The 23,597-nt window shown below is 44.9% G+C and overlaps 1 protein-coding gene across 1 annotated transcript; it reads left to right on the top strand.

The window, feature by feature from the left end:
- The first annotated feature begins 8,540 nt into the window (after positions 1-8,540).
- On the top strand, positions 8,541-18,538 carry ZNF391 (zinc finger protein 391). The gene is made up of 3 exons (XM_087858013.1): positions 8,541-8,721; positions 14,534-14,642; positions 15,848-18,538. Exons 2-3 carry the CDS (start codon positions 14,557-14,559, stop codon positions 16,536-16,538), a joined length of 777 nt encoding a protein of 258 aa, XP_087714139.1. The 5' UTR covers positions 8,541-8,721; positions 14,534-14,556; the 3' UTR covers positions 16,539-18,538.
- Positions 18,539-23,597: the final 5,059 nt, after the last annotated feature.

Raw genomic sequence — 23,597 nt, 5'->3', positions numbered from 1 at the left:
CCCCGTAGATTCACAAATCTAAATAAAAAGCAAGCTTTACAAACGTCTCAGGAATGTATACATATTGTAAAGGAAAAATTATGTGACCTTAAAGAGAAATAATAGAATAAAATGGTCTGTTTGCATAACATTTTTTCAAATATTTATTGGAAGTATTTGTAAGTATACGGGTGGGTGACTTGACAACTGCGCACACTTGAGTGAACACCACCCCAGGCAAGATACAGAGCATGCCTGTGCCCCAGAAAGCTCCCCTGCAGGCAGTGTCCCTGCATACAACACTTTAATGATTTCCCATTAAATAGATGAAATCCGAATTTTTCATTGAAAACATATTTGAATCATTGATTCTTTAATAAAAATTTTTATACTACTTTGTTCGAAGTTACGTCTCTTGGCATTTGTTAACTTTAACTGATTTTACAAATGAAAAACAGCGTTATTGACTTTTAGATACTCAAACTGCCCCAAATGCCAGCTGTTAGAGTTGTACCGAAATAACCATCATGTCATTAACCCATAAATGGGTGGATTAAATTGAAGTTAATATAAGTTTAAACCTGTATTTTCCATTTAATATTATTGAATACTGGCCTAGAGATTGAGACAAATAATTTCTGTATACTGCCACTATTTCCGTTCTCAATGTTTGGTTGTATTATAACTGTTGCCATACAATTTAGAGTCTCTTTTATATTGTTTTTGAACCCGCACTGATTAACAGCCAACTAAACTAAATAGAAGTGAATTTTGGGGGGAGAGGAATCAAGTTTCACAGTTTCATTTCTGGTTTCCTCCTCCTATGCTGTGGGTATCTCAAGAGAACTCGGGTTTACTATCATCTTACCTTCTGACCTAAGGCCCAGTCTATTAAAATGGCATGACCTTATTTAATATGGACAATTAGGTTCACTCATGGAGCATAATAACATAGTGCTTTTTCAAAAAAGATTTTCTTTCTTTATTAGAGAGAGAGCATGTGTGCGCGCACTGGAGGGGGGGGTGAGGGTCAGCAGGAGAGGGAGAAACAGATTCCCCACTGAGCAGGGAGCCTGATGCGGGGCTCAATCCCAGGACCCCGAGATCACTACCCAAGTCGAAGGCAGATGCCCAACCAACTGCCACCCAGGCGCCCCAACATAGTGCTTTTAAACCAAGTGCCAAGTAATAAGAAATAGCCTCAGAGATATAGTATCTGTGTGTCTTTCCTAAACCTCTACTTCTTCACTGGTAAGTTCAAAGGAGAGAAGATAGGTTTCAAAAAGTACAGGCCTCTATCCTGTAGAAGTTTATTCTTGTGAAATGCATCTTGAAAATTGCTCTCTTCCCGTGCGTCTTTCCCCCTGAGATAAAACCTTATGGTGTTGGGGATGAGGAAGTGAAGAGAAGCATAGTGATGGAATGAACAGCTCTGTTAAAGGGCTCAGTTATTTAAAAGGTGTCCCCTTGCTTCTATAGGAATTGTCTCTGTCATGGCTGAGAGGATTTATGTGATAGATACTTGGATTCCTGGCTTCTCTGTATAGAACTTGTGGATGTAGAATTTGGGGTGATCTTCCAATTAAAACATTTTCTCAATTTTTATTTGGGTGGTTCCATTTCCATTTGGGGCACTCCTTTTTTTTAATTTTCATTATTTTTTAAAATTTTCATTATTAAAGTATGCCTGACATTCAATGTTGTATTAGTTTCAGGGACACGACATAGTAATTCCATAATTCTATACATGCGCACTACCATAGGAGAGGTTGCCAGCTGTCACGATATAACGTTATTACAATATGTTTTACTACATTCCCTCTGCTGTACTTTTCATCTCCACGACTTGTTTGTTTTATAGGGGAATTCCAATTTTTTAAAGTTTCAGAAAGCTTCTGAAGATGAGGGCATAAAAAGTCTGACTGAAAATGTTTTAATGAATGATAGAAGCATTTACATGGAGTGTCTATACGAAACACTGATAAAAAGTGGAAATATCAGAACTACACAATACCTGTGCTCAGTTATCTTACAAAACTTACCTGGTAGTGTCTTGCTCACAACATTAACTTGCTGGCCTTTCATGAAATGTCAAGTCTTACTTAAACTTTCCTCGTATTGCCAGTGAAGTCTTTGATCTCTGGTGATGACTGATGTTCACCTGAAGCCGTTAATACATTCATCTCATTCACAGAATTTCTAGGTAGTGTGAGTTAGCCGATGCTTAAAAGGATTGGACTCTGGGGATGCCTGGGTGGTGCAGTCAGTTGAGTGCCCAACTCTTGGGTTCGGCTCAGGTCGTGATGTCAGGGTCCTGGGATCAGGCCACGTCATCGGGCTCTGTGCTCAGCATGGAGTCTGCTTGAGAGTCTCTCTCCCTCTCTCTCTGTCCCTCCCTTCTCACTCTCTCTAAAATAAATAAATAAATCTTTATTTAAAAAAGGATTGGGGTGCCTGGGTGGCTCAGTCGTTAAGCGTCTGCCTTCAGCTCGGGGTGTGATCCCAGAGTCCTGGGATCAAGCCCCACATCAGGCTCCTCTGCTGGGATCCTGCTTCTTCCTCTCCTGCTCCCCCTGCTTGTGTTCCCTCTCTCGCTGGCTGTCTCTCTCTCTGTCAAATAAATAAATAAAGTCTTTTAAAAAAATAAAATAAAAAAGGATTGTGCTCTGGCTGAAGGCTTTGTCGGACTAACGACAACCGTGAGGTTTTCCTGCAGTGTGCGGTCTTCCGATTTTTGGTGAGACTTGCGCTCTGGGTAAAGATTTTGCCACATTCACCACTTTCATAGGGTTTCTCTCTGGTATAGGTTATCTGATGTGTGATAAGCTGTGAACTCTGGCAGAAGACTTTCCCACACTGGCTACATTCTTAGGGTCTCTCTCCAGGACATTTTCTGATGTTTGGCAATATTTGAACTCTGGCTGGGGGCACCTGGGTGACTCAGTCAGTTAAGCATCTGCCTTCAGCTCAGGTCATGATCCCAGGATCCTGGGATCAAGCCTCACATCCCTACATTGGGCTCCCTGCTCAGGGGAGAGTCTGCTTCTCCCTCTGCCCCTCCCCCCTGATGCGTTCTCTTTCTCTCAAATAAATAAATAAAATCCTCAAAAAAGAAATAAGAGGACTTTTAAGTGAATGTCAGGACTTTGGCTTTGACTCGTGAGTGAGATGGGAAGCCACTGGAGGCTTGCGAGCGGCAAGTAATATGATGGACTGTGAATCCCTGCGAGCTGGTGTGGGAGCAGTGCACTGGATCAGACAGCAGGAGGGAACGGAGCCCCGCAAACAGAGGTCACTGTCCCCGCCCTCTACGTTTCCTTTCTTCCGCTGTGCTAGCTCCAGGTCCTCCCCCAAGACCAGAGCCTGCACAGCTCCTCCTGCCAGGACACCCCAGGAGTGCACAGCGCACCAAGCCCCGTGACACTCCTCTTTCCTTTGGTTTATTTAAGGTGATGCTGGCATTTTAAAGAGAGGCTTTTACTAAAGAATAAAAATATAAGAGTAGAAGTGGACAAGTTTAGGGAGTGCATGTCTCTCATTCTACTTGGTGTCAGTCACTCCCTTCCTCACTCCAGCCCTGCTGGAACTTGAGCTTCTCTCTGTGGATTAGACAGAATCTAGCTTGGCTGCCACAATGGTGGGATTCTCAGTCCTTCTTGGGGTACGGGTGTTGGAAGTCATGAGGCAGAGTGAGGAACATACCCACAGTTTGGAGCCTAAGGCCAAAGGGAGGTGTTTGGGGGAACCATGAGAAAGCATCTTTTAATTTATCCAGGAGGTGAGAACTGGAGAGTGCAAAGCATCTGGGGGCGACCTCGAGCGCTCTACTTGGGAGAAAAAAAACCAAACAGTAGCTTCCAAGAAGGACTGAGAATCCCATCAGTCTGGTGGCAGAACCAGCCCTTGATATATTGTCTACTTATTTTTCTGACTCTTCTCTTTTCCCATCTGTTGCATACTCCACAAGAACACACATTTCTGCTCAGCTGTGTACATTGAATAGGATCTAATAAAACAGGAGACACTGAATACATAAATGAATGGATGATTGCCTTTCCTTTATTTTCTTAAATTTATTTATTTAAATTCAATTAATTAACATATAATGCATTATTAGTTTCAGAGCTAGAGGTCAGTGATTCATCAGTCTTATATAACACCCAGTGCTCATTACATCACATGCCCTCCTTAATGCCCATCTCCCAGTTACCCCATCCTCCCCCCAGCAATCCTCAGTTTGTTTCCTGTGATTACGAGTTTTTTATGCTTTGTCTCCTCCGATTTTGCCTTGTTTTATTTATCCTTCCCTTATCCTATGATCCTCTCTTTTGTTTCTTAAATTCCACATACCAGTGAGATCATATAATTGTCTTTCTCTGGTTAACTTATTTCACTTAGCACAATACCCTCTAATTCCAACCACGTTGCTGCAAATGGAAAGATTTCATTTTTTTTTAAAGATTTTATTTATTTATTTGACAGAGAGAGACAGCCAGCGAGAGAGGGAACACAAGCAGGGGGAGTGGGAGAGGAAGAAGCAGGCTCCCAGTGGAGGAGCCCAATGTGGGGCTCGATCCCAGGACCCTGGGATCACGCCCTGAGCCAAAGGCAGCCACTTAACGACTGCGCCACCCAGGTGCCCCCAAAATTTCATTTTGTGATGGCTGAGTAATATTTCATTGTCCATATCTACCACATCTTTTTTATCCATTCACCTGTCAATAGACATCTGGGCTCTTTTCCATAGTTTGCCTATTGTGGACATTGCTGCTATAAACATTGGGGTACAGGTGCCCCTTCAGATCACTACATTTGTATCTTTGGGGTAAATACCCAGTGGTGTAATTGCTGGGTCATAGGGTAGCTCTATTTTCAACTTTTTGAGGAACCTCCATACTGTTTTCCAGAGTGGCTGTACCAGCTTGCATTCCCACCAACAGTGCACGAGGCTCCCCTTTCTCCGCATCCTCGCCAACACTTGTCGTTTCCTGACTTGTTAATTTTAGCTATTCTGACAGGTATGAGGTGGTCTCTCATTGTGGTTTTTTGATTTGTATTTCCCTGCTGCCGAGTGATGTTGAGCATTTTTTCTTGTGCCTGTTGGCCATTTGTATGTCTTCCTTGCCTTTTCTTTAACTTATATTTTTCTGATGGCTTTGTCTGTCTGATGGTTGATTATATATCAGCCAGTAACTTAGTTGACTTTACGTTTTTTTTTCTTTTTAAAGATTTATTTAGTTATTATAGAGAGAGAGCATGATCGGGAGGAACAGAGGGAGAAGGAGAGAGGGAGGGAGAAGCTCCAGCAGACTCCATGCTTTGCGTGGAGCCCAACACAGGGCTCAAACTCAGGACCTTGAGATCATGTCCTGCGGTAAAACCAAGAGGCAGTTGCTTAACTGACTGTGCCACTCAGAAGCCCCTGACTTTACCTTTCAAAGCAGATTCACCATACGTCTAAGTTGCAATAAATGTCAAAGAACTGAAATCTTACACAGAATATATTCTGACCAGTAGAACTAAATTGGTAATCAGTATAGTATACAGAAAAGCCTGGGACATTAAGAAATTAAAAACACACATTTCTAAGTAACTCATGAGTAAAAGGAAAAATCACTAGGGAAATCAGAAAGTATTTCAAGTTAAATGATCATAAAAGTGCAGCATAGCAAAGTGCGTGAGATCTAGCTGAACAGCTCTGTTAGAGGGCAGGTTGTACCTTTAAACGCTTATATTAGAAAAGAAGGTTTAAAATCAATTATCTAAGTGTCTACCATGAGAAGCTAGAAAAAGAACATATTAAATCCCATATAAGTAAATAGCTGTTAAAGACTAGAAGGCAATGGAATAGAAAACAAGGTTTGAGAAAATCAACAGAAAAAAGCTCTTTGAAAGTATTGGTAAAATTGCACTTCCTAGAAAAACTGATCAAGAAAAAAAGAGAAAGTTCACAACTTATCAATATGAGGAATGAACAGAAAATATCATTACTGATTCTATACACATCAGAAAAATAATAAGGGTATAGTATGTACAAATTCCTGCCACTAAGCCCAACTTAGGTGAAATGAACAAATTCTACGAAAAACACAACAAAACTAGCACAAGGAGAAATATATTTATTCATATAAATAGCCCTGTTCTTATTAAAGAACTTCAATGGATTATTAAATGGAATTCTACCAACAAAACAAAACAAAACAAAAACACCCCTCCAGGCCCATATGGTAAATTCTATTAAACACATAAGGAAGAAATAATACTATACTTCCCCCAAATCTTTCAGATAATATAAAGGAAGGGAACGATTCCCAGGTTGTTTTACGGGAGCAGCATAATCCTGTCACCAACTCTTGACAAAGATAGTATGATAAAATTATAGATCAATACCCTTCGTGAACACAGAAGCAACATTCCCTAAAGTATATCAGATAGATAGAATCCATCAATATTTAAAACTTTATTTTTTATTTTTTAAAAAGACTTACTTAGGGATACCTGGGTGGCTCAGATGGCTAAGCGTCTGCCTTTGGCTCAGGTCATGATCCCAGGGTCCTGGGATCGAGTCCCATGTTGGGCTCTGTGCTCGGCGCAGAGCCTGCTTCTCCCTCTTCCTCTGCTGCTCCCCCTGCTTGTGCTCTCTGTCAAATAAATAAATAAATAAAAATCTTAAAAAAAAAAACTTACTTATTTTTATTTTAGAGAGAAAGAGTAGGGGGGAGGAGCAGAGGGAGAGAGAGAATCTCAAGCAGATTATATGCTGAGTGCAGAGCCTGATGTGGGGCTTGATCTCACAGCCCTGAGATCAAGAATCCATCAATATTTAAACAAAATAATATGTCAGGATCAAGCATGGTTTATGTCTGAAATGTAAGGTACATGAAACATTTGAATAATCAATGTAACTCATCATATTAACAAAATAAAGGACAAAACTTCCATAATCTTTTAAATAGATGCAAAAAAGTGACAAATACCCATTTATTTAAATAAAACTCTTAGGAAACTAGGAAAAGAAGCAAAATTCTACAATCTAATACAACTAATATATTTAACGGTGAAATATTAAAGTTTCTGCTTATAAGATTGGAAACAGGACAAAGACATCTGCTGTCATCATGTCTGTTCAGCATTGTACTGGAGGTCCTGGCTGGTGAAATACAAGTAATAAATACATATGAGGAATAAACAGAAAATAAACAACAGTAGATTTAATAAAAGTAATAAAAGAAATAGAAGGCCTAAAGATTGGAAAGGAAGAAGTAAAACTCTATTCACAGTCAGCATTGTTATTTATATGGAAAAATCCCAAGGAACCTACAAGACAATCACTGAAACAAATAAGTAAACATAACAAGGTGACACAATATAAGATCAGTATAAAAAAATAAATTGCTGGGGGACCCAGGTGGCCCAGTCAGTTAAGTGTCCAACTCTTTTGAGTTTGGCCGAGGTCATGACCTCAGGGTCATGAGATCGAGCCTTGCATCAGGCCCCACGCTCAGTGTAGACTCTGCTTGAGATTTTCTCTCCCTCTTCTCTCTCCCCACTTGAGCTCTCTTTCTAAAATAATAAAATCCTTAAAAAAGTCAATCGTCTTTCTATATGCTAGTAGCAAACAACCAGAAAATAAAATGCAAATAATTCCATATCTAATGATATAAAAGCCATAAAGTATTTAGGGTTAAATGTAGCAAAACACATGTAAGATCTTTATACTGGAAACTAAATAGATTGCTCAGAAAATTAAAGAAAACTTAAATAAATTGAGAAACATACCATGTTCATAAACTGAAGACTCAATATTGTTTAGACACCAACTCTTCCCCAGATGGATGCATGTATTTAATACAGCCCCAGTCAAAATCTCAACAGGAATTAAAACGGGAACTGAAATTAGGGACTCGGGGGCTTGTAACCAATGTTCATAGCAGCACTATTCACAGTAGTCAAAAGGCGCAAACACCCCAAGTGTTGAACAAGAGGCGAATGGGTAGGTTTCTTTGGCGGTGAGGAATGTTCTGTATCAGATGGTGGTGGTGTTCGCACCACATTCTGAACACACTGAAAACTTTCCCGTGCACGTTTAAATAGTTAAAATGGAAACTCTTTGTGGTCTGTGTATTTTACTACGATTTGAAATTTCTAAAAGTATAATGAAAATGATAAAATTAGATGGTCTCCAGGCCCCCAGCCGCTCCTGCGGTTGACTGCGCGAAGCCTCGAGGCCGGGCAAAGCAGCCGGTCTCCGCAGTGAGGTCCGGGGACAGGCCCCCGGAATGCCGGTCGGACGCGCCGGGTGCCCGCGACCCCCCTCAGGCCAGGGGGCGACCCCGGAGCACAGCCGGAGAGTCTGGACGCTATTCACAGCTACGCGGGCCTGGGCTGTCCTTGAGGACCGCACCGACGCCGCACACCGCGGCTCCCCATCACCGACTCCTGGAGGGGCTCCGCACGGCGCGCCGCCGGCCCCAGCTCTCGGGCGCAGGCGCAGAGCCGCGCCGCCGCACGCTGCCCACGCGCCCCGCCCGCTCGGTGCTCCTGCGTCGGGTCTGCGCCGAGTCTGCGCCGGGCCGCGCCGAGCGCGAGGAAGGAGGCGCTGCCAGCCCACAAACCGCAAGCCGCGGGAGACGCCGGGGCTCCCCGCTAATCCTTCCGGCTTCCTCGAGCGCCGCGCACTCGGGTTCCGGCGCAGCGCGGGTCCGGCCCCGGGTGTGCCCCGGCGCGCGGCCGCGGCGGCCGGTGAGTGGAGCGTGCGGGGCGCTGGGCCGGGCCTGGCCGGGTGGGCCTGCAGGCCCTGGAAAGCGGTCCTGCGGTGTCTGGCCGCAACCGCGGGCGGGGCGGCGGGGACGCGGGCTGCGCCTGCTGGGGGCCCAGTCCAGTCCCGGGGCTGCGCTGGGGGCGGGCGGTGGTCTCCGGGGGTGGACGCCTGCTACCTGTCCCCTCTCCCCTGCAGCCAGGCGCTGGATGGCTTCTGTACCCGGCTGTGCCCGTCCCCGCTCCCAGAGCTTGTGCCTGGACTGAGTCCTTTTATCCTCGCAGTCACCCCATGGCGTGCACCGTTCTTATCCCGTGTTGCCGACGGGAAAACTGAGGCACACCGAGATGAGGCCCCTTCCAGGAAGCTACACAGCTTGTGAGTAGCAGCGTTTATTTATGGTTCTGCCCAGGACCGCTGGTACTTGCGTATAGTGGGTGTCCATTCATTGGTGGAGGCGTCGACAGATTCTGTGTATCGCGTCCTGCGTTATCTGGAGCCGGTTCCCGCCAGCACTGTTGCCGCAGACCGTCTTTCAGTAGGTGTCGGGACCTGACCGGCTCTGTCCTGGGGTTGAGCCGAGGCTGCCTGGCCCTCTTCATTCCTTTGTCCCTCCGCAAAGGCTCCAGCGAGCAGTGCGCCCCACACCAGAGAGCAAAGCACGGGAGGAGAGCTCTTCCAGAACCTTCACTGCTTCCTTGTGACCGAGATAAAGTCTTCACACGGAAGGGGGTGAAAATAAGGGAGAATTCTTGCTGGGTTCCACATGGAAGGGCAAGTGGCGTGGTCCAAAGAACGTCAGACGGTGAGGGTCGCGGGAGGAGGACAGCTGCGAGCTTAGTCCCGCAAAGCGGGCTGGGTCTGCTGGTGCTGCGGCACTTGGGTCCGCTGGGCCTGACAGTCGTGATGTGTCGGGATGCAGCGTGTACTTAGCAGTGAGGCGCTCCAAGCAACCAGGTATGAGGTAGAAGGGCGGAAAAGAGAGGAGGACTTGCCACACGGTGGTGGAGTCGTCCTTGGATGGAGCCTGAGCAAGGCAATGACCTCCTAGCCTCTGAAATAGCCGAGGGTTCCCCGCTGAGACTCTGCTCACTCACAAGTCCTGCCTTCCCGTGCATCCTCCGAAGCCAGGAAGAACACTCCTCTGTCCCCACTCTGTAGCAGCAGCTGCTGAAGGGAGCCTCACAAATTCTCTGGGAGCCGCCGCCTTAAATGTGCACCCTCACAATTTTAAAATTCATTTGAGATCTGCACAGCACTAGCATCTCTTTGTGTTGTACGTGATATTCTTTACTGTAAATGCTTTGCTGTCTTCTAACTTGTAGCATTAACAGAAGCCTTGTGAGAAAAAGACAAGCAAGTACTAGTTATGCCATTTTACGGTGTGGGACCAGGCTTTCAGAAAGGTGAGTGCTTGCCCGGGGACGTACAGCCCTGCCCTGCTGGACGGTGGCAGCTGCCTTCTGTTTTGGTACTGGGGAGGAATTAAGAGGCTGCTATCAGACTCCGTTTGAACTCCTACCCCTTGTGAGGAAACGGACCAAGAGCCTGGATTTTATGCCTCAGATCACCTAGAGAGTTTAGGGAGGGTTCAGGCTTGGCCCAGTTCCATCCCCTTCACCTTTTAGCATTAAAGAGCTAGGGACTTCAGGTCAGACATCAGTGTCTATTGTCCTTTTTCTCTGCATCTGGGAGGAGGTGATTGCTTGTAGGCATTTGTTATACCTCAACCCTTAAGGTTACATTCAACCGGCCAGATGTGGACATGACTAGACCTGTGATTCTGACTGCCTAGGGTAAACCTTTCATTGCCTTTCACCAAAAAGAAAGCTGAGAGGAGGTGGAAGAGGGAAAGGCGACTGTCTCACTAGAAGAGCTGTGTCCCACGTAAGTTAAGGATTCTTCCTTCTCTTCTGAATGTGTCATCTCACCAAGCAGGGGATACATTTATTTCTCTTTTCAGAGAACTTCCATTAGGTGAGACTGCCAAATTTTGCCCAGGATGAGACTATTCTTTGCCCTTAATGTCTTCCTCAACACTCCTTTGCTCTATTTCATCATGAGGTGATTGAAGAAATTTATTGGCCTGTTTCTTGAATGGCTTCATCCAAAACATGGACCTTAGGCTCTCACATGTCTCTGGCGATTTGAAAAGGACTAGGTTCATATTAGTCTAATCCCCTTAGTGTAGGCAGGCAGGTATGTATTTGGGCCTTAAATTTAAACTCCAGGAATCAGAGAGCTTTGTACCAAACAGTCAAGTCCAACATCTTCATTTGACAGATGAGGAGACGTAAAATCCAGATGGGTTTCTTTCCCCTGTTTTTATGTAGCTGTCGTTAGAACGATATTCAAAATCCAGATTACTGGGGCACCTGGGTATTGCAATCAGTCGAGCATCTGATTCTGGGCTTCAGCTGAGGTCATGATCGCAGGGTCGTGAGATCGAGCCCAACATTGGGCTCTGCACTCAGAGCGTAGCCTGCTTGAGAATCTCTCTCTGCCTCTCCCTCTGCCCCTCCCCCATCAAACAAACAAACAAACAAATAAATCTTAAAAAAAATCCGAATTACCTGGTAAATGCTTGCATCACAGGGCCTCTATCTGATGTTTCCCTGATGCGTGTCAAGGCTGCCACCTGCACTGGGCTGGCTGGAGAATGTAAGGCTCAGGTCCCACCGATAGGGCTTTAGCACGAGTGGGACCCAGCGTAGCCTCCCAGGGTGCCCCTTTCAGAGGCAGGCACTCTCCAAGCCCCCGTGGCACTCTGCGGTTGAGGTCATGCTGGCACCCTGGGATCGGTGGGGGTTAGTTTCTTGGCCATTTAGAGGCCACAGGAGTGGAAAGTGCAACTCAGGTGTTGTTCCCTAGTGAGTCTGAGTCCAGGATTTAACACTTAGCTTTGGGCCAAATTACTTAACTTCTCTGTACCTCGGCTTCTTCATTTGTATTGTGGAGATAACAATAGCACCCTTCACTGTTGTGAAGCGTACGTGAGTCAATATTCATAAAATGCTTATAATAGGCAGACCCAGAGACCTAAAGAATCTCCCAAATTAGGTTCCTTTGTTTTAATGTAGAAACTTTCCCTACTGGGGTTTCTGTGTATCGATCATGTGTCACATATACAAACAAAATGCATAATACAGTTATGCATGTAAGGAACTTCTTTGAAATGCCCAAACAACTACATTTGAGGACACTTGTACTAATAGTATACTTATGAATTGAATTATACAGGTAAACTGATATCACATTGGCTCAGCTTACCAATCCCCACGATATTAATGAGCATGAAGGAGAGCTGTCAACCCCAAGCTGACCATCTTTGAATTCTGTCCTAGTTCTTTCTCTGTCCAGGATATTCTACTTCCTTTTAGGTAGCCTATGTTTTCATGGTTCTAAGAAGACAATTTACAAAGATCTTCAAATTTCAGATCCTCCTGCTTAGGGGAAAACCCAAACCACCAAAAACCTAAACATTTTCTCAGCAATGTCTCCTCCCCAGGATGGAATATAATATGTAATAATGTAGTAATATTCCACTATGAGCCACAGTCCCATTTACTATCCTGTAGTAAAACTGACAGATTGTATTACTTACCTATAGATGTAATTTCCAAAATATCAATATATTACCTAACCCTGATGTAAAGGAAAGTAACTTATATTAGAATAGTATGTATTTCAGGGGCGCCTGGATGGCTTGGCCGTTAAGCATGTGCCTTCGGCTCAGGTCATCATCCCAGGGTCCTGGGATGGAGCCTGGCATTGGGCTCGCTGCTCGGCGGGAAGCCTGCTTCTCCCTCTCACACTCCCCTTGCTTGTGTTCCCTCTCTTGCTGTCTCTCTCTGTCAAATAAATACATAAAATCTAAAAAAAAAAAAAAAAAAAGAACAGTATGTATTTCAGTGTGTGCGGATTGGATGAAACAGATGCCTATGTCTATTCACAGAATCACCGTGAATACAACAGCCACAAACACAGCCCAATGTATGAATGTCGTGTTTGTGAATCTAACACCAGAAGTGGTTTGATTTTCCTGAAATGGTGAACAAGTCCTGATAGCTTCCAAAGAAAGAGAAGTATATTTCCTTAATTTTCCAATGTATATCAAAGCTGTGCAAAATATTTTTTATCTCCACGTAAAGTAGTGTTAGGTTCTAGCCTTAGGTAACGATTAACTTTTTTTTTTTTTTTTTTGAGTGAGGGGAGGGGCAGAGAGAGAGAGGGAGAGAGAGAATCTCATGCAGCCTCCACTCCCAACATGGAGCCCAACACAGGGCTCAATCCCAGGACCCTGAGATCACGACCTAAGCCGAAATCAAGACGCTTTAAGTGACTGAGCCACCCAGATGCCGCTATGAATAACCTTTTTGAAAGTCACATAGGATCAGGAACATTTTTTTTGTTTTGTAGGAATGTGTATTATCCTTGACCCCCACTAAATCCCAATAGCACCATCCAATCAACATGACGATCCAAAAAAAACCCCTCACCAATTTCCAGAAGTCTCCCCGGGAGGTAGTACTGTTGCCTTGAGAATTACTGTCATAACAGAGAAATAACAGTGAACTGTCAACAAAATCCTGATGGCGTAGTTGGAGGGTCTGTGCTGCAAGAATGCAGGCCAGCCAACCTAGCAATACGGCAGATTCCTACTAAGGAATGAGGGCGCCATAAAGTATGCAGCTGGATTGTAGTCGGAGGTTCTAAATAAATCAGACTCTTATTCGATCTAGTGGTAGCGCTTCTGTGTTCCCTGTTTCCAGTTGGAACGCATGTTTTTGGCTAAGCTGGATACAGACAGCATCATCACATTGCCTTTGAGGTTCTCCCCGTGTGACTTCTTGGTGGATGTCCACCACGGCTCACCTGCACATCTGGGAGGGTTCCAGTCTACAAGAAAGAAAATACCTGTGAAAGCAGATCATGTCCTAACCCAGTGGATCTCAGACTGTGCTGTGAGCAGAAGCATTAGGGGAAATGGTATATAGCTGACTGTCAAACACAAGGGCTCCAGATGAATCCACTTAAAGCTTAAAGAAAAAGCTTTCGTGGGGAAAGTTAGAGTCCAGAGATGGGCAAGGAAAGGCACAGATTCCCACATTCTCCCGTTTTCGCAGCAGAAAGGCTGCTGTAGAAGGTTGCTGTGCGGGTCACTGAGCATAGGTCAGCGTTCCAGGAGACGGCCTGCTGGTCTTACTGAGGAGGGAAGTGTAAGAACACCCCATCAGTGGGGAGGTAAATGGACTGCTTGGTGCTGGGCCGTCTCAATGTGGGGTGCCCGCTGTGTAATAAGAGGGTCCGAGAAAGCTAGCTGCCTACTTCCTGGGAACGTCGAGGTCCTTGGGAGGTGGTGGCCCCTGCTGGCAGAAGGGAGAAGCCACCAGTCTATGGGAAGCTGAGTTTGTATTTTAGACCCTCATGCTCTGTGAGGAACATTTTTTAGGCAATCTAGAGTATGTTTCTAGGGTTCGTTTTGGACAATTCTACTTGTCAAGTTAAATGAAGTTATTAAATACAAATGCCTGGGCCCCATATCATACCTAAAGTCTGAAGCACAGTCCAGGTATCTTGACTAACAAGTTCCATGGGGGATTCTCATATGAATGTGTATAAACTTCTGGAACCTAATTTTGACCCCTTTCAGAAAGCCGTTTTTGCCAGGCCTTCCTCCCACAGCTTCTGAAATTCACACCATCTTTTCTATAGATCAAAGCATTAAGATTGAGCTCTGAATAGCCCTGTGTCTCCAGCACCCATAGCCTTGTGTTAAATCTTACCCACCAACAGGAATCCCAGCATGTGAATTGGACATGGTCATTCAGTCGGAGGGAGAACAGCTGTGGATGCTGGAACTTCAAGGAACTGAAGAGGGGAGTGAGCGACAATACCTGTCTGGGTGAGTGATATCATGAAAAGACCACTGATTCGATATTTAGGAGATATGAGTTCCAGTCTAAGCTCTTGGAATTTGCCGGGTGACTTAAGTTAGTCTGCTTTCTATTTGTCCAGTAAGTGAGCTGGCCTTGGGGAACTCTGAGTTAAGCTCTGTCACGATGAACTCTGAGAGCAGACCTGTTTAGAAGAACACCTAAACTAGCTGGGAGCACGTTTGGGGGCATGTTGGGTGGCAGGGTTGTAGACAGCATTTCTGAAATTCTGTTCTTTCTCAATCCCAAGAAAATGACTGCATCCAAGCTTGATAGAATCATCCTTACTGTTTGTTTTTTTTAAGAGGGTATCTTTTCTATACTTAAGAGTCTATTCTTCCCATCCCTTTCCTTTCTCCCATTTACCATTGCCAATCGGCTATACTAACAGCTCACTTTACTTTCTGATCCCCTAGTCTCTGCTCATCAGCTGGTATATCTGCTAGTTTCCATTTTTTTTGGCTCAGCGTAGGACCCAGTTACCCTTCCCATATTTCTTGATGTCTCTCTGCTCCCCATGCCTGTTATAAAAACTCTGCCTGTTATCTCTTCTGCTCCTGTTCACTTGCCTTCGACTGTCCCTTTTTGTTTTCTTCCCATATAAAGTTGCTAGGGTGTGTGAATGGCAAATTTGTTGTCTTTTTTTCCCTGCTGGTTTATTTTCCTTGCTCTCCGTACTAGATGCAGGTGACATTTGCACTTTAAATGTCTTTCAGATAGGGAGATGTGAACTGAGCCAAAGCATCAACACCATTCAGGCTATTTCTGAAGAACTAGAGTTTTCAGGGTCAGCAATGGAAAGTCTCAGAGGGAATACTGCCCAAGGTCCTAAGAATGAAGAGGCCTATAAAGGAGAGGGCCGGTTATCAAGGCAGACAAAATGTCCTGTAAAGAAGACATCTTTTGAGAAAACAGCAATCAGGAAAGTGTCGATGACCCTCAAGGAAATTTTCACTAGGGAGAGAGTTCCTGAATCTAGTGAATTTAGTCTAAGCTCAAACGTTAATACACAGCAGAACATTTCGAAGGGAGCTAGATCCCCCATATCTAGGAAAAACTCCAAATATAATTCAGACTTCATTAGACACCAAAAACTCTTCCCACAAAAGAAACGTTGTAAAGGCAATGAGTGTGGGAAAGCCTTCAGTTACCAATCAGACCTTATTGTCCACAGGAGAATTCGTGGTGGAGGAAAGCCTTTTGAATGCCATGAATGTGGGAAAACTTTTAGCCGAAGTACACACCTTATTGAACATCAGAGAACTCACACTGGAGAGAAGCCGTACGAATGCAGTGACTGTGGGAAAGCTTTTAGCCGGAGCACTCACCTGAATCTGCATCAGAGGATCCACACTGGAGAGAAACCGTATGAATGTGCTGAGTGTGGAAAAGCCTTCAGCCGAAGCACTAACCTCAGCCAACATCAGCGAACTCATACTCAAGAGAAACCTTACAAATGTAATGAATGTGGGAAAGCCTTCAGTGACCGTTCAACCATAATTCAGCACCAGCGAATACACACCGGAGAGAATCCCTATGAATGCAGTGAATGTGGAAAAGCTTTCAGTTGGATCTCCTCTCTCATTGAGCATCAGAGAACACACACTGGGGAGAACCCCTATGAATGTGGCGACTGTGGGAAAGTGTTCAGTCGCAGCTCTTCCCTCGTTGAGCATCAGAGAATCCACACTGGGGAGAAGCCGCACGAGTGCAGAGAATGTGGGAAGGGCTTCAGTCGGAGCTCATCCCTTATTATCCACCAGAGAACTCATACCGGAGAGAAGCCTTACAAATGTAATGCCTGTGGGAAAGCCTTCAGCCAGAGTTCAACTCTCATCAGACATCAGCGACTTCACACTAAATAGTGGTTGGGCTTTTCCATTAATGTTAGCATAAGAGCACACAGCGTTCACCTCCTGTACCTGCAAAGAAACACAGATACGTCTTTGAAGTTTTCTTCTCTACTAGCTAGCTAGGAGCCAGTTTCAACTTAGCCTTCCTTCCGTTTTGTAAACTAGATCCTCCAATGAGTGATAAATACAAGGGGATGACTTTAAGAACCTCACATAGCCCATCTCCTATTCTGGAGGACTCCAGCCTTAGGGTTTAGACCTGACACCTTGTATTTGCTCACTTTATCTATTCCATGGGGCTTGGGTCCCCGAACAGTCAGTGAACCTTGTTTCTGACCGCATCAGCCCCTTTACATAGAGAGGAAGTCCTGTGTGCGTGATGCTGGCTCCAGTAGCTGAAGAGAAGGAGCTGGCTTCAGAACAGGACAAAAGGCTGCCCACCAGTTTGGTGACAGTAGTGTTGAGGCAAATCCAATCTCTCATTTTATAAGGACAGATTTTTCTCTTAAGCCTTTTTTTTTTTTTTTTGCTGTAGCGTATTTTCCTCAAAGTATAAACCATAGTTCTAATGTGCCTAACTAATCCTAGCATTATTTTATCTTATGCTTACCAAGAATGTCCTAAAACTTCTATTGAGTTCTTTCATTATTTAAAAAAAAAATTGCTTCCCTGGTTTTTACATTTTTCTTCTGTTTATAGACTTCATGAAACATACCCTCTGGCCCTAACTCTCACCAATTCTATAATGCTGATCTCTCAAGGACAAATTCAGTGCCTATTTCTTAGTCTTTTTACTACTTGACATTTGTGGAATTGGCACTTTTGGTCACTCTTATGCCTTAAAATTTGAGCTTCTTCTGGCATCCCTGATTCTGTGCTGATCCATGCTTTTCCTACCTCCCAGCACTCTCTGATTAACAATGGTCAGCTCTATAACTTTGGGCAAGAGTTAGACCAGAACGGTCTCATGTGATCGGGTTATAATACTTGAGGTTACTCCATTAGATTGTAAGCTTCCTGGAGACAAAGGTCTTTTAGATCCCTGTGAAACATCGAAGTGCTGAGTAGTCACTAACTGACCTGTAATTACTGCCTACTTTATCCCAGGTAATCAGTCTGCTAGATTTTATTTGAAATGGCTTACGAGTTGATTTCTTTCTCTATTCTTAGTGCTGCTGCTAGGTGCTCAGTAGTTTGGGCCCAGATTACAAAAGTCAACACTGCTGCCCTTGTCTCCCTGTCTTTATCTAGCTGCTTGACTAAACCACCACCTTGTTCAAAGAGTCCACAGTTTCTAGCGAAAAGATCAGACTGTCGAACTCCAAGGTCTCCCACAGTTACATCTATTTACTTACTTTCCCTTGTTCCCCAGTACACGTTGGCAGGCTTGCCCTTTGTGTCTGCTCTTCCCTTTTCTCGCACTTGGCTTCTTTTCACACTATTCTCTGGCACCCTTTGACATCTCCTGCTTTCCTCCTTGTGTCTCCAGAAATCCTGTCCACACTTCATAAAAGGTCTTGCTGAAGTGCTGCCTCCTCTGACACTGAGTCCCCCACCGTAGAAGTCCTTTGCGGTGGTGGTTTGCATTTATTTTCCTGCATTGCAAACTTTCCTATTCTGTTTTCCAGTTGTCTCAGGTGCTTTTTTCCCATAAGCTTTTGAAGTTAGAAATTGTCTTAAATTTCTCAGAAGCCCCATCTAATACATAGTATAATGCAGGTCTGGACTCTAGTTTTAATCTAAACCAGGAGGGTTTAATTGAATAGTGCAATCTCTTTAGTCTTTTGAATGGAGAAATAACCTCATAAATATTTTGGTCCTTTTTGTCCTACCTTGAATTATGTAAATTCACTCTTGGGACTAATTCTTCTTTAGTGCTCCTGGGATGCTGACCTCTTGGCTTTCCATTTCATGAGACTGTTGTAAGGAATAAGTGAGTTTATTCATGTAAAGTGATGAAAACAGTGCCTGCCATAAACTAAGTGCTCAATAAATGCTAATTGTTATGATTCTGCTGTGCATCAGCCTATAGCTTTTCATTTAATTCCCTGCAGGGTCTGTACGTCCATTACCAGCAATGGAAGACTAGGATTACAGTCAATTAAGTTAGAAGACATTTCTGCTAACTGCAGTAATAGGCAATAGCCATCTATTTGTTACAAATGTATCATGTGTGAAAAAGGACTCAAGATAGCTTATGTGATAAAATAGAAAAGAACCAAAACACGTATAAATCAGCAGTAGAGGGGTGCCTGGGTGGCTCAGTCTGTTAAGTGCCTGCCTTTGATTTGGGACATGTTCTCAGGGTCTTGGAATGGAGCCCTGCATCAGGCTCCCTGCTCAGCGAGGAGTCTGCTTCTCCCTCTCCCTCTGCCCTTCCTCCTGCTTGTGCTTTTTCTCAGATAAATAAATAAAATCTTTTTTTTTTTTAATTAGCATTAGAGAAAGGAGAAAGCCTAGAAGACCAAGATCAGGAAAAGTTATGGTATGCTGTCATTATCCAGAGAGACAGAGGTGCAAACTGAGCATTCTGGCAACCAAAGGGGGATGGTCATTTGCTTACTTTGTATTTGGAAAGAAAAAAAAATGTCCATTCTTCAAGGAAAGCAAAGCTTTCCCAATAGATTTAAGATTAATTTCTCCATTTGTATGCATACAATTGTACAATGCATTTGAGAGCAAAAATTAAAAAATAATATATTATCCACAACACTTAGCATATAGTAGGTTCTCCATTGAATAACTATGTAGTTCACAGTGGGCAACTCAGAAAGGAAGGGGAGAAGATTGTTCTTGGATGGAGTAGGGTTAGAAGGAGCAGGGCATAGAGTAGATAACCACATGAAAACTGGAGGCCAGAAGAAAAGCTTTTTTCACCCATTTGAGTCATTTAATTTCCTACCTTATGGGATGAAAAAACTGACGTTTACGGATGTGAAATAATTAACCAAAGACCAGGATTTGACCCCAGTTCTGCTGACCAGTACTGGACCTCTTACGGTGGACCCTGGCAAGGTCTGGAAAAGAAAGAACTGAGTAAAGGCAGAGAGGTGGGGAAGAGCCCTGTTTGTTGCAGTAGATGAACTGAACTGTCTGTGGCAGGGAGTTCAGTGAAGTCTAGAATGAGAAAGCGGACTTGGAATTGGGTAACTTGGTGATGGCCACCTCCAGTCGTAGATCGTGTTTGGGTTTAATAAGGGAATCACAGGAGGTGACTGATGATGGTAATGAAGTGTGGTTTCAGGGGGAAAGATTAATCTGGGAGAGGTGACAGGATGGTTTGGAACTGAGAGAGAAGGTAGGCAGACGCAAGGTGGGAAGCTGGAGCCTTAGGGTGGTGGTATTGGGAATGGAACAGCAGCGGGTGGAGGCGGAGCCGGCGCCTAGATTCGGGCGAGGGAGAGGAGGGGCCGGAGGCTACGTTCCTTAATTGCTGTTGCTAATCTTCCTGTAAGTGACCCGCACCAGCAGGGAGGGGTTTGGGATAGACACTCGGCAGATAGTACAAATGTCGACTCTGATAAGATCCTGTGGCGTCTTTTCCGTCAATGCGGAACCAGAAACGTTCGGGATTTCCCCTGGGGAAGTCGAGTCAGGGGGAAGCGTGATCGCGAGGGGTCAGCCTTTTGCGAGAACAGCGGAGGGTCTGCCCGGAAGTCACTGTGGCTCGGCTCACGCGGAAGAACGCCGCCCGGTACAGCGCGCCTCACGCAGGGCGCACGCGCGGACGCGCACATGTGCCGACGTGCAGCGGGGCCTCACGTCCCTCCGTGCGGTCGCTCGGGCCCAGGTCGGGCGCGAGGACCGGAGCGTTCCGGGCTCCGCTTCCGACGTGCTCCGGCCCTTCCCGGAGCCTGTAGGCAGGCGGCGGCCGAGGCTCGCAGCCGTTCCCCCGACGTGGCCGCGACGCCGCTCGCGGAGCCTGCGGACGGGCCCGGCCCCGGTCCCAGACCCCACGTCCCCGCCTTCTGCGGGCGTTCGCGAGCGAGGTGGGCCCGAGGGCCGGGAGGATGCGGCGTCCGAGGAGAGGCCGGCCGAGGCCGCGTCCGCGGGGAGCCCGGCGCTCGGCCGCCACTGCAGCCTCTGGAAGTCCCCGCCTGTAGAGCCCGCGTCCCGGCGGACCTTCTGGGAAGGGACGTGAGCGCGGTGGAAGGCGCGAAAGCGCACAGCGCGGGCGGTACCGCCGAGGGAACCGTGCAGGTAAGGCCCGCAGTGCGCGAATACCGGGGTGCCGTGCTTTTCTTCCACGAAGGGATTCTGCTTCGGGTTTGCCGGCACACTCTGTTTGCTGGGGCACAGAACACTCGGCCGCGACTTTCATTGTTGTCGACATTACTTTAATGCTTTTTGATACAAGGGTCTGATTCTGGATTCTGTTTATTTTAATACTTGGTTTTAACGAAGAAAGTGCATTGTTGGCTATGTTTGTTGAGTCAATATACTTATTTTTCGGTCCCGTTTTTAATCAGAGGTTTGTGTTGAAATGGTGCTGGTGGTTTTCTCTCTTTCCTCATACGAGTTAACTTGTTCTTGCAAACTAATCAGAAGGTGTTGCATTTTAATATTTTTTTAACAATTAAAGATTGAAAAAGGAACATGGATTTTAAAGTTGCTGAAGTTGCCTTCCCTTATTCCTAGTTGATGGCTCCTTTAAGCTGTTTTGGGACATGGAGGCAACAGCTGCTGATCATCAGTTTTAACTTTTACGTCTCATCAAAGTCGTATGTTTCTCTTCATATCACCCTTGGCCTTTTCTCTCCCAGCACATGGTGCTTTTTCATATTTGACTGTGAAAGGGAATGAAGGAGATGGAAAGGAAGGACAAGGGTAGGGTGATGAAATTTACGAAAAGGGGTTGGAAGGGAATCAAGACTCCAAATCTGTACCTTCTATGATTGCTTTGAAGTTTTATCTCAAAGATCATAAAACCAGTCAAATCCGTTTTAAACTTGTTCTCTAGGAAATAATTCAACTGATAAAACATAATGTTCACTTATAAAAAAATTATGACAAATTTGGAACATACACAAAGTTAGATAGTACAATAAATTCCCATATAACTATTGCCCAGATTCAACAATTATTGAAATTTTGCCACATTTGCTTTGTCTCTCTTCCTTTGTTTTATTCTTTTGCTGACTTAAATTCTTTAATTCTAGTATATTTAACCCAGTGTTATATCAGTTTCAGGTGTCCAATATAGTGTTTCAAGGATTTCATGCAACACCTGGTGCTCATCTAAGTGCCCTCCTTCATCCCCATCACCTGTTTCCCCCACCCCCCCACCCCCACTCTGGTAACTATCAGTGTGTTCTCTGGAGTCAAGATTTGTTTCTTCATTTCGCTCTCTTTTTTTTCCCCGTTTGCTCGTTTTTTGTTTCTTAAATTACACATGTGAGTGAAATCATAAAGGTATTTGTCTTTCTCTGGCTTATTTTGCCTAGGATAATACCCTGTAGTTCCATCTATGTCGTTGCAAATGGCAAGATTTCATTCTTTTTCAGGCTGAGTAATATCCCACATCTTCTTTATCCATTCATCTGTCGATAGACACTTGGGCTGCATCCATAATTTGGTTATTGTAGATAATGCTGCTATAAACATAAGGGTACAGGTATCCCTTTGAATTAGCGAATATTTGGGGTAAATAGCCAGTACTGCAATTACTGGATCTTAGGGTAGTTCTATACTTAACTTTTTTTTTAAGATTTTCTTTTCTTTCTTCTTTCTTTTTTTTCTTTCTTTTCTTTTTTTCTTTTTTTTTTTTTTGAAGATTTTATTTATTTATTTGACACAGAGATAATGAGAGAGGGAACACAAGCAGGGGGAGTGGGAGAGGGAGAAGCAGGCTTCCTGCTGAGCAGGGAGCCTGATGCTGGGCTTGATCCCAGGACCCCAGGATCATGACCTGAGGTGAAGGCAGACGCTTAACGACTGAGCCAACCAGGCGCCCCTAAGATTTTATTTTCTCCAGAGAGAGGGAAGGAGAGAGAGCATGAGTGCGGGGAGGGGCAGAGGAAGAAGCACACTCTCCGCCGAGGGGGGAGCCTGACGTGGGGCTCCATCTTGGGACTCCAGGATCTTGACCTGAGCTGAAGGCAGACGATAAGCCGACTGAGTCACCCAGGCGCCCCTTTATACTTAACTTTTTAAGGAACCTCCATACTGTTTTCCAGAGTGGCTGTACCAGCTTGCATTTCCACCCATAGTGTAAGAGGGTTCCCCTTTCTCTGCATCCTCACCAACATCTGTTGTTTCTTGAGTTGTTAATTGTAGCCATTCTGACAGGTGTGAGGTAGTATCTCATTGTGGTTTTGATGTGTATGTCCCTGATGATGAGTGACGTTGAGCATCTTTTCATGTGGCTGTTGGCCATCTGGATGTCTTCTTTGGAGACATGTCTGTTCGTTTCTTCTGCCCATTTTTTAATTGGACTATTCAATTTTTGGGGGTCGAGTTGTGTTTTGCTGAGATATTTTAAATGAAATTGAAACATCATGTAGTTTCATCCCTGTCTATTTCATTATCCATTTCTGAAAACCAGGGACAATTTCCTATGTAACCATTATTGGAGAAAAACAATCAGACCGACAAGACACCAAGCAACACTCGGAGAAGCAGGAGAACTCGGGTTTATTTTACGCCGGCAGACCCAGACGAGCTCACACTCGAAATTCTGGGCCCGGGGTAGCCAGGTTACAGAGCTTTTATAGGGGAGTGCAGGGGGTCAGGTTCCAGGGGCTATGCTGACTGCTAGTAGGTGGGTTTAAATTGGGGGGGGAGGTGCTTTAGGCCGGAACAGCGGTTAGGGCAGTGCAGGGAGCTTGTGGCGGGAAGCCTGTTTCTAGAAGCAGAAACAGCTGGTTATCTCTTGCTCGCAGCGAGACTTCTGGTTATCTCTAGCTATTTCTAGTAACTCTCCATCTTTTGGGGCCTGCTCTGGGTAATTTTCCTCTTCATCATAATGCTACTCTCAGACGTAACAAAATGATCAGTAATTCCTTATACCCTTCATTTCATAGATGAAATAAACCTGAGCTACATCTTCTGTTTTGGAAAGTGCAGAGAAAG

The sequence above is a fragment of the Ursus americanus genome, chromosome 32 (assembly GCF_024610735.1).
Source record: "Ursus americanus isolate L20-20 chromosome 32, mUrsAme1.1.p, whole genome shotgun sequence".
NCBI classification, from domain to species: Eukaryota; Metazoa; Chordata; class Mammalia; order Carnivora; family Ursidae; genus Ursus; species Ursus americanus.
This window is presented reverse-complemented; position numbering and strand designations above follow the sequence as displayed.